General features: G+C 38.7%; 1 protein-coding gene across 2 annotated transcripts in view; it reads left to right on the top strand.

Annotated features, from left to right (window-relative positions):
* The window catches only part of VSNL1 (visinin like 1), an 85,569-nt gene extending 73,196 nt beyond the window's left edge, over positions 1 to 12,373 (top strand). The window contains 2 exon segments of one of the 2 annotated variants that reach the window (NM_001198582.3): positions 9,471 to 9,686; positions 10,616 to 12,373. In NM_001198582.3, the coding sequence (NP_001185511.1) occupies positions 9,471 to 9,686; positions 10,616 to 10,813 (414 nt within the window). In that variant the 3' untranslated portion in view covers positions 10,814 to 12,373. 2 annotated transcript variants of the gene reach the window in all.
* Positions 12,374 to 12,907: the final 534 nt, after the last annotated feature.

The raw sequence follows: 12,907 nt of genomic DNA, 5'->3' as shown, positions 1-12,907 counted from the left end.
CATCATTCTACATTTTTGAGCATTTTTGAGGTAATGTTTGTTAATGGGAAACATTGATTATGATACATCCTCTAGTTATGCTTTGCCATGTTTATAAATAGATCTTGTATTTTGCTACTTGCAATTTTATTTAGTTGGACTTCCAGGTTTTTAGATATTTTTTGTGAAAAGGATGGAGAAAATTCATATAGATCTAATTTTGAAAAGAAATTTCATTCATCACTCCAGTGAAGATGCTGGTTTTACATTTGTCAGGCTTAGAATTTTATGCACAACTGAAGTGATGCAGGAACCTTCAGCTGGTCTGGTGCACAGCAGGAAGCTAAATCCAAAGGAAAACTCATAGCTACACTAAGCTTCTGTGATAAATAAAGCAGCAAAGAATCAACATTGGGGAAGTGTATTGCTTAAGTGCTTTTTGTTGTGTTTTCCTTACAGATGACTCCCAATTATGTTATTGAAACTTTGGGCACTGTAATGATGTCAAATAGTGCATGCAATGAGATATCCTGGTTTTGGAAGAATGGATAGTAGCTTTCTTTTAAGCAAGCATATTGATGCCTTTTTTGTGAGTATAGTCCTTCTCACTTTTTAGAAAAGGATAATTTTCAATTAAAGGTAAATCATTCTCTGCAGATTTTAGAATTTGTCTTACACTATCCCTTTTTGTGGTCTTACTGCATTCTAGTGCTCATTTTTTGTAGACTAAGTGTATAAATAAGATCTTGACGGAACCAAGTGGCAGGTAGCTGGTTGACTTTTCTATAATAGAGGAGGTTACTCTATTCATATATTTTTTTTTTGCATCAGTTGTAATTTAATAATGGGAAAAAGGAACTGAAATTCAAAGTTACCATGCACTGAAGGATTTAAGGTTACATCAGCAGGCAAATGCAGGAGAGGAGGCAATCTTGCCTCTCATTTGCCATGCTCTAAGTCAACAAGCATCATGTTCCAGTTCATAGTAATAGGTTTATGGATTTCCCCAAAATAAGCCCCTGTGAACATGTCTGATACCTGGAAGAGTACATAAACCCATAGAAACCCATTGGAAGCTGATAATACAAAGTTACCCTGGTATAAAGTTACTGAGGAAACAGAATCTGTGGGTAATTTTCCCTCTCTGAAGATCCAGTTCATGGAATATCACAAAAATCTGCAACCCCCAAGTGCTGATTGGAGTTGATTGGGATGAAATCTGGGAGGAACTCTACTGTGGCATGACACTGTCTTCTTTAGCTAGATTGTTCCCTAAAAAGGAGACACTTTTGGGAATCATCTAGTACTGAGTATCACTGGTATCCATACCTACCTGTTGCCTCCATTGGCTGAGCACAGCCCGTACCTGCACAGCAACAGCATGTTCAGGGAGGTGGCATCTCTATGTGAAAGTAGTTATCTGTATGGCCCACAGGGAGGTTTTCTACATCTCTTTGTACAGAAAGAAAAGAACACATATGATAGAAAAAATAAACTGTATATTATGAAGATTTTCTCTTCTTGTGCCATTTTAGACAAGGAAAAAAGACTGTGATTCCTGACATCCTCTGAAAGTCTTTGTTCAAAACATCTTCCCCTCAGGGGAGCTGGTCTGGGAGGCTAAAGCCAAGTGTACCTGAGAGCTGTCATTGCTTGAATACCTGTGGTTTATTCTAGGCCTGCCCGTGCAGCTTCTTAATTACCAGGAGGTTACACAGTGGGCTCTGCCGTTCCTGTCTTCTCTCCCACCCTTGTGACAATCCTTTCAAGTCACAAATAAATGTCTTCCAGCCTCCTTGCACTGTATTTTCCTCTTTCTTGCATGTTGAGCTTTAGATGTTATCCAAATGCTGCTCAACCAAGATTCCTAGATACTGTGACTGTCAATAACAGCAATAATAACAGTTATCCCTGTGGAACTGCAAATGTGCACAGCACTTCATGCAAATAAAAGTGGGTTTTCTTAAACATCAGTGAGTTCAACAGTATTGTCCCATTTCTAAACAAGAACTGATTTAGTCCATCCCCCTGATGTATGTCTCTATAGATATACACATATAGATTCTCTAGGTGTATATATAGGTACAGATGCATGATCCCTTGTTCAAGGTTTTTATATCCTGTTGGGCTTATAAGTCTTGGCCTTGACCTTTGAAAGTGTTTATGCTATTTGAGAAGGATAGATACGGACAAAAATACATTATCTTGGAAAGTTGTCTTAAACTTAAAACTGCACTGTGGTAAAAGAGTCTTTTTTTATTATTAGTCTTCATAAGAACAGAATTGGAAGGGTTACAGAAGGATGAATCTCATAGGTCATGTTGTACAGAAATTTTGCAAGGCTACCTGAAAACCTATCTGCTCTCAGCTTCATTGCAGAAGAAAAGCTTTGAAACAGACCTTGCAGTAGTTAAAAATGCAGGCCTGATTTTAAATGATTCAAAACTTCATTTCAGTACAGCTCCTCTGTGAATTGCTGGATGGCTTTCAAACTCCATACTGAAAATAAAAGTCAATAAGATGTGCTTAGGCACAACAGGGAAAAAAATAATCACACCAAGTTGTTGCCTGCCTTTCTCTTCTGTATTATGTCAACTATTGCTGCTTTTGCTGCCATCCAACTCTTCCCTTTTGGGGTCCATTCCATTCCCTTACCTCTTCTCCCTTTTGGGAAGTATCTGTTCTCTGATAGGCCCAGCTACAACCATTTTCCTTCTCTCTCTGCAGTTTCCTTTCTGCAATACCAGGCTATAACAATTCCATGTGTAGAGGAATTTTAGGAGGACACATTACATAAGTATATGAGACAGTCAGATATTTCAGGCACACGTATTTTTTTCTGTAGTTCCATCTGTATATTCATGAGATGGTTGTCTCAGACTTTAGTGACTCGTGTTTCAAATCCCTTTTTGGCTGGAAATGGCACTTGTGCTTCTATAGCCCTGTTCTTTTGGGAAATTTGCACTAAGGACTTCACAACACAGGAGGCATAGCATTCAAGTTAATACTCTGAACCTTGGGAACTAAAATTACCTGGGGAAAAAAAAGTCTCTTTTGGAAATGAAAAGAAGTCAGATGATCTTTACTGGGGGAAAAAAAAAGGAGAGAAAAAAAAAGGCTATGTCTCAGTGTATCCTCCATTTGGTATGTTCCCAGATTCCTGGAGAGATAAAAGGGTTTCAAGAAAACTGAAGCTGTAATTAGGCCAGGAGAGAGCCACAATACAGCAGGATCCTGATAACCCTGTTCTGTCTCTGACCTTGGGGTAGTGTGCCAAACTTAAAATAAATAGCTTTTCAGTGCTGCTGCTCAGTTAAGGAAGATCAAAGAGAAATAACATTTAATCAGTGGTAGTTGTGGTGTTAAGCACTAGCAATACTAATTGTTTTGATGAGAATTCTCCCTGAAGATTTTTTTTTATTAGCACTGAGTAATAGCTGAGCTGCTAGTGTATTGACCTATAGCACTACCACAGCTCAATTAAGTTTCTTATTGTCCAAATCTAATCAGAGAAAAGTTGGGATTGAAAATCGATTCATTTCCTGCTAGTTAATGACTAATTCCCCACAAATGTGAATATAAAGATTAACTTTTCATGTTTAATGTTTTTATAGAGGTAGACCCTGCCAGATGAGTGTTTGTGAAGAAGAAGCATGGCTCCTCTTTTCCCATCCATCTTCCTCCGGTCTCTTGCTATATTCTAGCTATTTAGAGTCTTATCTTAGCCTGTGGTTTGTGCTTATTCTCTGGTCTCTTAACTCATGTCTTACACAACTGAAAGGAACTGCTATTGATAATTCATGGTCAGCTCCTAAATTCTCAAATATTACTTCTCTGTATTCTTCAAATGAGCATTTCTGTGGTGGTTAAAAGACCTGCAAGACAGAGCAGCTTATTCCTTAGCCATAATGCAAGGGCTAGACACAATCTTTGAGGTCTAGGTGAGACACAAACTCTTTGCTGATCCCACTTCATCCTGCACAAGTTGAGAATTTTGCAGGTGAACCAACAGAAAAAGTTACATGTTTTGTCTCTAAATACTAATACTATCTAATACTAATGCTAAGAAGTAGCTAAATACTTCTTCCTTATGTAAAGAACTAGCAGCTGTTTACAAACCTCCCCATGTGTCTCTGCATGCACACGTGCTCACAGCACTAAAGCTACTGAGCAGAGACAGGAGCAAACATCCATGAGCTTTGGCAGCTCTCCCCAGTTCTTGCCAGCTCTGTGACTTCCATTGCTGCAGCATCTGAAATCAGCACAAATCTTTTTTTGTATTTATCCTCCCAGTGCACCTCTGAGGTGGGGACAGCTCACAGATTTCACGTGGAGAACTGAGTCCTGGATCTAAAGAGACATTCAGATTTAGATTTAGATTCTTTGGTGGTCCACAAGATTATCTTCTCCAGAGGCTCAGTGCCGTGGTTTAGCTGCTGCTAGAACTACAGACCCACAGCTGTGGATGGTCCCTTCTCTTTGGGATCCTCTGGCAGGCTGAAGCCAGATGTCTGGGATATTTCTGCTTTACACTACAGATGTGCTGGAGGGTGCAGCAGTCAGATCTCTTCCAGAACAAGGACAGATGTGTGGCTATGTCTTTTTGTGCTGGCCTAGTTCTGCCCTTGTTACATCAGTTTTCATTTTACAAAGAGGTGATGGCGGGGACAGGCTGCAGTCCTGCAGGTCACCCTGATACCAGCGTGGCACAGCCTTCCCAACAGGTCCTGGCAGTCACAGCCTGGATACCTCTTCCCCTTCTGGTGTCTTAACACAAGTGCAACAGAACGGTGCACTGTAGTAAATTTCAATTTTTTATTTTTCCTAAAGGAGACAGCTAAAGCGTAATCTTTTTTTTCTTATCAACTCCCGTGTTGTGCTGCTGGCAGGAATCCAGAACTTCATCTTCTTGGAAAATTACTGAGGAGAAACCTGCTCCCCATCATGACAGGCATCCTCCCCAATGACCTCTGTTCTGAGGATCTGTCAGACCAGGCTAGACCAGCAGCTATCAGCATCTGGGTTCAACTTTAAGAGGTTTGCTATTAAAAAACACCTGTCCAAGCTTCCAAAAGCAGCCGAACTTTCTGATTCTCAAAGTGCTCATGTTCTTCACTTACAAAGTTAACATGGATACCTAGCAGACTTACAAAATAAAACACTAATAAAGTAGATAAGAAGGGTAGGTTTCTCCTTCCTACACCATCCAATATTTAAGGTTTTTCCCATGAGAGCAAACAGCTTCACTTGTTTTTATATACTGGCCCTTGACAATGCTTCTTCTGCTCCTGGCACTGGCTGTGCCCCCTCATTCCCCTTCTCTACTTCAGCTCTCAGCAGAGAGCTGAGATCTGCCCCATGATGAGCCCCATCTCCTCTGACAGGGGAATCAGCAGCTGCTTCTTCCATCCTCTCCAAGCCTGGGATACAGCAGCTCTGTGCCATGTCCTGCTTTCCCACCTCCTGTTCTGTGCTCCAGCTCCCACCAGCTCTGGAAGCTGTGACCTTACATCAGTGACAGAGCTGTCACCAGGGCATGTGTAGGCAGAGTGCTCTGCTTTCTGTACACTCCTGTAATTCTAGTTTTCTCTATATTATAGCAGAATTTCCCTTTTAAAAGAAATGCATCCCAATATCCCATGATAAAACATCATGTGGAAAATAAAGCACTACTCAGGCCAGTCGACAGATTCACTCTACTCTAGGATGGAGAGATTTTTTTTTCCTAACCCCTCCCTGTAACTGGGAAATTTGGAGAAGTAGATTTTGGGTTTTTTGTTTTTTTTTTTTCTTTAGCCATGCTAAAATTTTGTTTTAGCCACATGCTAAAATTTTAGTCATATGCTTTAGCATATGCTTCATGCTTTTGCAATAATTCCCTCACAAAGATGATCTGAATAATTGATCACTGGGTTACCTGTGAACAGCATCACTTCAAAGAGGCTAAAGCAGCTGCGGCCAAGCAGATAAATATTTTCTTGTATTTGATCAGATTCCCCAAGAGTTATCCCCAAGAGTTAGGTACAATTTGTAGGTGTTATTCACTAGATATTCTGATTTCAGGACTGATTGAATGTCCCTACACACTGAAAGGCGTCTAGAAACACAGTGGGAGCTAAGAATCTGCAAGAAAATCCTCATACAAAATTCCAAGCAGATTAAGGGAAATTTTTTTATTTTCCTTTTACTTTTCTTAATTGGCAGTTGAGTCTAGAGATAACACTTTGTTCACACCCCAGCATGTTGATCTAACTGGTTAAAAAGTACACAGATGAAGCAAGAGATGAATCCTGGAATGGTTTGGGTTGAAAGATCATCTAGTTCCAACCTCCTGGGATGGGCAGGAACATCTTTCTCTAGAGGAGGGAGGCATTTCGCTAGATGAGTCTAGAGAAGTAGAAACAAAGGATTGAACAGTGTTGGGTCACCCGTGGAACTGGGTGGTAGAGTTTGTCTTATTTTTGGACGAAAAGGGTAAATCAGGAGACAATGCTGGTGCATGGAGTGCCCTTTTCTGTGGCAAGTTGCAGTAGAAGAGAACTTGTTGCTTTCATGTGTAGATTGATCGCCTGGTCAAGGCTTTGCATGGAACACTGAAAGCTGAAGCTGTATCTGAAAATCCCAGTTGTGTTTCTTTACTTTTGTTCTGAAGTATTCACTGAGCTCATGTGAGAGGCAGACTAAACCACCCTCCTCATATTCCCTCTGACAAAAAATTGGTGTTTGTCTTTCAGAGATCCTTGTCTCCCATTGCCACTTGGCTTAGGCTGCTCTGAGAGTAGTTAAAGCCTGTGCCTTTGTACTTTGCTAAAGGCCCCACTGTATTTTAATAGTAAAAAAAAAAAAATGTTTTACCAGAGCTGGCATCTTTTGCTCTGTAATTGTTTTAGTTTTCTTTACTTCATGTCTTATTTATGAATAGTTTCAAAACAGACCAATGGAAATCTTCAAGTAGGTTTTTAAACAAGTTTTGACAATGTTTTTGGGTTGAGCTGAAAATAATACAAACCAGCAGGTACAGACTGGAGAAAAGTGCCTTAAGTCCCTAAAGGACATTTTACTGCATTTACTCCCTACAAGAAGATAAATAGGAAAACAAATTTTAAAAAAGTAACAGTTCCATATGATGCTGTAAAGGCCAAGACTTAGCTGAGCAGTGCCACTGTCTTCTTCACCTCAAAAAAGAAAAAAAGCATGGTCTTGTCTGTGATAAAAAATTAGAAGGATATTTTTCTAACTGCTACATGAGGCTAATGGTTTGACCAGCAAAGAGGTAGGCACAGCTTCCTGATGCTTCTCCAGTGAAGACTGAAAAATATGTTCCAGAACAACTTAAAAATGGTTTTCAGGATCTCCAGCCACTGACCCAACCTAATTCCCCTCTTTGTTCTTGGATCTTACATGGTTTAGGGTGTCTGACAGTTCTTCACCTTTTGTGTAGGCATGCTTTTTCATTGTGCTTTCGTTCATTGGTCTCACCAGTATGTTTGCATCATTTCTGTATTTTGGTTTTCTGGGCAGTGACAAGAACAGTCTCAGTTCCCTCCAGGTATTTACCTTTCTTTTACTGAGACTGTAGAGTGACAGTCACAGGAACAGAGATTAGGCAGCATCCTCAGCTGCAGTCAGCTCAGAGCAAAAATACTTAGAAAGACTGTAAAATTTTGAAGTATTTTGTTCTGTATATGTCGCAGGATACTCATCAGCACAGATTTAAAAAGCAAAAGATTTGTCCTTCCAGCTTTGAACAGCCAGCAGACACTCAAAAAAAGATGGGGGACATGGAATGCATGGTGGAATACAGGCCATGAGAGCCATTTCTTAACCTCTCAGCAGGGGACTGGAGAAGAAGTGCACATTCTACACATACACATAAAATTAAATGTCACCTATGTTAACATCCAGAGCTGGAACAGGAATTGGAGGGGAGCTGGGTCATGGATGAGAGGAAGCAGTGAGGAACCTGAAAATAACATTCAGGTTTTGGGTAACATTTGCAAATTTTGTTTTGACCCTGAATGCCAGGCTGTGAGCCCAAGGAGCCTTCCCATGGAGGGAGCTCTCCTTGCTTTGACACAAGGTTGAGGTTGTCACTAGAAGAGCAATTGAGCCAAGTCTGGTAACTGCAGCCACTGAAACCCTGAGTTGTATCAGAGAACCCAAATATCTTTGTATCTGTTGATGAGCCCAATCTTGATAATTTTTAATGGCCAGAAAGCAGAAAGTACAGAAGGATCTGCAGCAGCACCTTGACCCCTCCATCAGTTTGATTATCAAAACAGAAATAGGGCTTGGGTTGAGTACAGGCAGTTTTTCAGGGGGAGACAATACCAAATGATCTTTCAGGGAAAATAGAAAGTTGAAAGGAAACTTTCAGGTTGGGACCCATGTGGCAACACAGCAGTGGCTCCTGACATGATCCACATGGCCACATAGTGCAAGCAGCTGGCTGAGCTCTGAGTTTTGCATTTTTAAGGCAAGACATAGCTCTGGATGGGGAAATGGAAAATTGTAAAATGCAATTCCACTTCAGCTGCCGCTGAAGACTTTCCTTCAAGCTTACATTATAAATGCAGTACTTAATAATAACTGGAATTTTAAAAATAAGAAAATAAGATGGCTCTCATATGGGGAGTAATGCATGTTTATATTTTAGGAGCAGGAACACCTCCATTAAATTGTGCTGGGAATATAATAACAAGCATTGTTTTTGTATGGTCTGTGCACTGCAATAGGACTTCAGCACTGGTTTAAAACTCCCTTTCTTTAGTGGTGTGTTTTCTTGAGTTGGGCTCACAGAAGGAACAACTACCTGCTCAAATGTCTTAAACCAGACACTTCCTGAGGGGCAAATATATCGGCTGAAACCTTACATGTTATGGTAATTTAAAATACTCTGTTAAGCTACAGTCAATTACAGTGTTCACTGAAGTATATTAGGATCTTAAACATAAAAAGCATTGCACTGTATTGTTTAACTGAATCTGTTTTCATCTGGTGTACTTGAATGCTGGTTTGCAGAAAGGAACATATGTTCATGTGGGTTTTTTATGTTACATGTGGATTTTTTTTTTAAATATATGAAGTTATATAACAACAATCCCACACATATACTTGGTTGCAACATGTCAAGGGCTGGTTAAAATTCTCTTAGAATGCACCCTGGCTTCTTTATTTCATAGTCAGAGAATATTATACAAACCTGCTATTTACAGTCAACTTCATTTTAAGATTCATCTAGTTAATTTAGCTTTAAAGTAGCATTATATATATTTGTATTTAGCTTGTGGAAACCTGCGTGATTTTTGTAGATATAAGCTTTTAATAATCATTCCAGTGTAACTGTTAGGGAACCTTACACTGCAGATCCTCAGTTTCCCACAAAGCTCACCAGCCTCTCTTCATAAATGCCTCACTTTGATGTTTTGCAGTCACGTATACAGCTCTCTCCTTTATGTTAACACAGGTCTATATATTATTTTATTTTGCAGTTCTTTCCATATGGAGATGCTTCTAAGTTTGCCCAGCATGCCTTCCGAACCTTTGATAAAAACGGAGATGGGACCATCGACTTCAGAGAGTTCATTTGTGCCCTGTCCATCACCTCACGAGGCAGTTTTGAGCAAAAGCTGAACTGGGCCTTCAACATGTACGACTTGGATGGTGATGGTAAAATTACAAGAGTGGAAATGCTGGAAATTATAGAGGTGAGATCAATATGATACTCAAAAACATCACAGCATTAATAAAATTTGATTCCCCGTTCACACAGACTTTAGATTTTAGGCTCGCCAGAGGCTGTATGGTACATTAAATGCACATTACACACATTAATCCTGCACTGACTGGTGCCCAAGTGGTACAAGCACACTAACATGTTTGTTAATAGATGTAATCTTGGAGAATTACAGAGAGTACATATGTGCATATAAGCTTTTAAATATCCTGAGATTTTACTTCCCTGATGAATGGATTAATCACAAGAACAGCACAGGATTTACAAAGCTCATCTCAGTCACTTGACACCCATGAAATTACTGAACTGTAGCTCAAGTAGCTGAAGCCTGACTGTAGATTAACTTCAGATGATTGCAGAAATTTACAGGGATAACAACACGCTATTTTAAGTGAGCTCTCACAGATGGGCTCTAAGATGGCCACAACTTTTAAGAGGAAGGATAAAGTTTACCACCTTCGTCATCTGCTGGCAAGTTGCCACAGCAGTTAGTACCAGATTGTGCCCACATGTACATACAAAAACCTATTTAAGGGTGCTGACTTCCAAAACTAATTATTCAGAATTTATGTGAAATATTTCAACTAAACGATTGATTCAGAGAGTCAGTTACAAGAATTTTACATTGTGAAACAGGAAGCTAAAGAAATTCATTCTGGGATGCAAAATGTAACCATCAAAATAAATCTACATCTAAAGAAAGTAAAATATATTCTCCCCTGTTTTAAGTTTCTGGACTTTGGATCCTAAGAAAGAAAAGCAAAAAAAAAAAACCCCTAAAAACAATCTTTAGAGAAACTTGCAATCATTTTATTGTTAGAACATATATCCAGAATTTGATGACATCAAAAAATTAGATTGAATTTCATGTTGAATTTTCCATTTGGTTTCTTTCCAAAGGCCATCTACAAAATGGTGGGCACTGTGATAATGATGAAAATGAATGAGGATGGTCTGACGCCTGAGCAACGGGTAGACAAGATCTTCAGTAAGATGGATAAGAACAAAGACGATCAGATCACACTGGATGAGTTCAAAGAAGCTGCAAAGAGTGATCCGTCCATTGTATTACTCCTGCAGTGTGACATTCAAAAATGAGCTTGTGTACGATGCGTCATAGACTGCACAGAAGTTTAATGTTCCATTCAGTTTGCAGCTATTTCCACACACACAAAAATTTGCTTGGACTACCTATAAATGGACTTGCTTCTTGTGTTTGAAACACTTGTGTGCATGAGAATGTCATTTGCTAAAGAATTTTAAAAGTATATATTATAAAAATAAACTGCCACAACGTGATGCGTGCAATGTCATTTCATAACAACCCTCTTCCTCTGAATCCTGTGCAGCAGGCCTGTGCTGCAGTGAATTATATTATTTATTGTTCATGTTTTACTGATGCTAGCTCTGTGTCTCCTAGACTGAGTAATGTTAGTGACACTGAATTCCCATGGTAATGTTAACTGTTTATTATAAATCATGTCACCATTCTGCTGTAAAGTAGTACTGGACAGACAGAAGGGAAGAGCTTCTTGGCTCCCAAGTCTGATCCACACGTGCTTGTATTGTCAGTGGATATAAATGTACTTCATTTGCATGCCTTTTAGGTTTGCCTTAATTCTTACCTCATTTGCATCCCTTAAATCTGGAAAGAGCTATGTCAGAGGAATGCAGTATATTAAAAAAAAAAAAAAAGAAAATCCTGCTAAAATTAACCCTTTAATTAAGAATATATATAAATATATATATATAATGTTTAAAATATTGTTTTATTGCAAGTTTAAAGGTTTTATTGGAAGTGTATTGATCTTTGCCAGAATTTTCAAAAGCTTCCACAGAGGTTGCAATATATATGTCCCAAAATAAATTTATAACATTTGACCTTTTCCCCTAATTCTTATTTAATGTCTTCAGCATGGTAATAAAAAAAGAAAAAGTTCAATCTCTTTAATTATCCGTCACTGCACACTGGGAAATATGTATTTCATTACTGAAGCATGAAGAAAAACTACTTTACACTCACTTGCTAGAAGAGTCATATTATACAAAACCAAAAGTTGCAGTTCTTGTATTTAAGGCTGAATCAGCTTTTGGTACTCTAAGATGCTACTGCTAATTTTACCAGCACAGATACTAAACCTGTGCTGATTTTTAAGCTGTGTAAGTGAAATACAGTTTATTTGCTTGGCCTAAACCTGGTTCTTAATGTTTTTTCCCTCCTGAAGTAAGAGATTTCCCTCTTACCATCTGACACTAAACTATTCTGTGTTTAATATAAGCAGACATGATGTTAAAAATCACTACTGATAAATTAACTATGAAGTATGATGATAAAGGAGGGATAGTGACGAGAACCAACTTCCTCTTCAATTCTATGTGCACAAATCAAGTTTTTCCCTATCCTGTTACAAATTCTGCACAGCCTTGGAAAAGAATGAAGAACTATCAGACTGCAGAAACTGCAGATGAAAAACTTTCCTATGCCCCATTTCCCTGATGCTTTAAACAGTCGATTGCTTGCTGGATTAAAAGGAAAAAAAAAAAAAAAAGCAATCTGAACACCTTACAATTGCATGTTTGATATTTCTTCCTTACCTTATGAAAAAACAAGACCGTACTTTTAATAGCTAAAAATCAAACAATAAAACATGACATAAATCAAATAATTCTCTGTATTTTCAAATTTAAAAAGCAAAGCTCATCTTAAAATTAATGGGAAAAAAAAACCAACAAGCAACAAAAAGCAGTTTTACACAGCTTGCTAAGAATTGTGTGGAGGGGAATCACAGAATCCCTTGCTGCCAGAACCACAGCCATACTATCATTTTTTGGTTGCTTTCTATTCCAAACAGCAAAATCAGAAATGTCAACCATATTTTCTACATCGGAATTTTAATTACACTACACATATAATAGCCTTAGCAAATGAGGGAGAAGTATGCTTCATGTGTTTGGCTGTAACTTAAAATGCACATTCTAGAAATTACATACTTCTGAGAATGATATGCCCACATTGAATACTTCTCAGATTTTATGCCTCTGGTTTACATATATGAGAAGCAATTTCTCATTCTGTGTTTCCCTGCAGCTTGAATTTATGTAGCTAGACAGGTTCCATTTACTTTAATGCAGCATTACGCAATGCACTGCAATCCAAAATGGCCAGCAACTCAAGCAGTCAAACTCAAAAAT

The sequence above is a fragment of the Taeniopygia guttata genome, chromosome 3, assembly GCF_048771995.1.
Source record: "Taeniopygia guttata chromosome 3, bTaeGut7.mat, whole genome shotgun sequence".
NCBI lineage: Eukaryota > Metazoa > Chordata > Aves > Passeriformes > Estrildidae > Taeniopygia > Taeniopygia guttata.
Note: the sequence above shows the minus strand (reverse complement) of the source record. Positions and strands in the feature narration are given on the sequence as shown.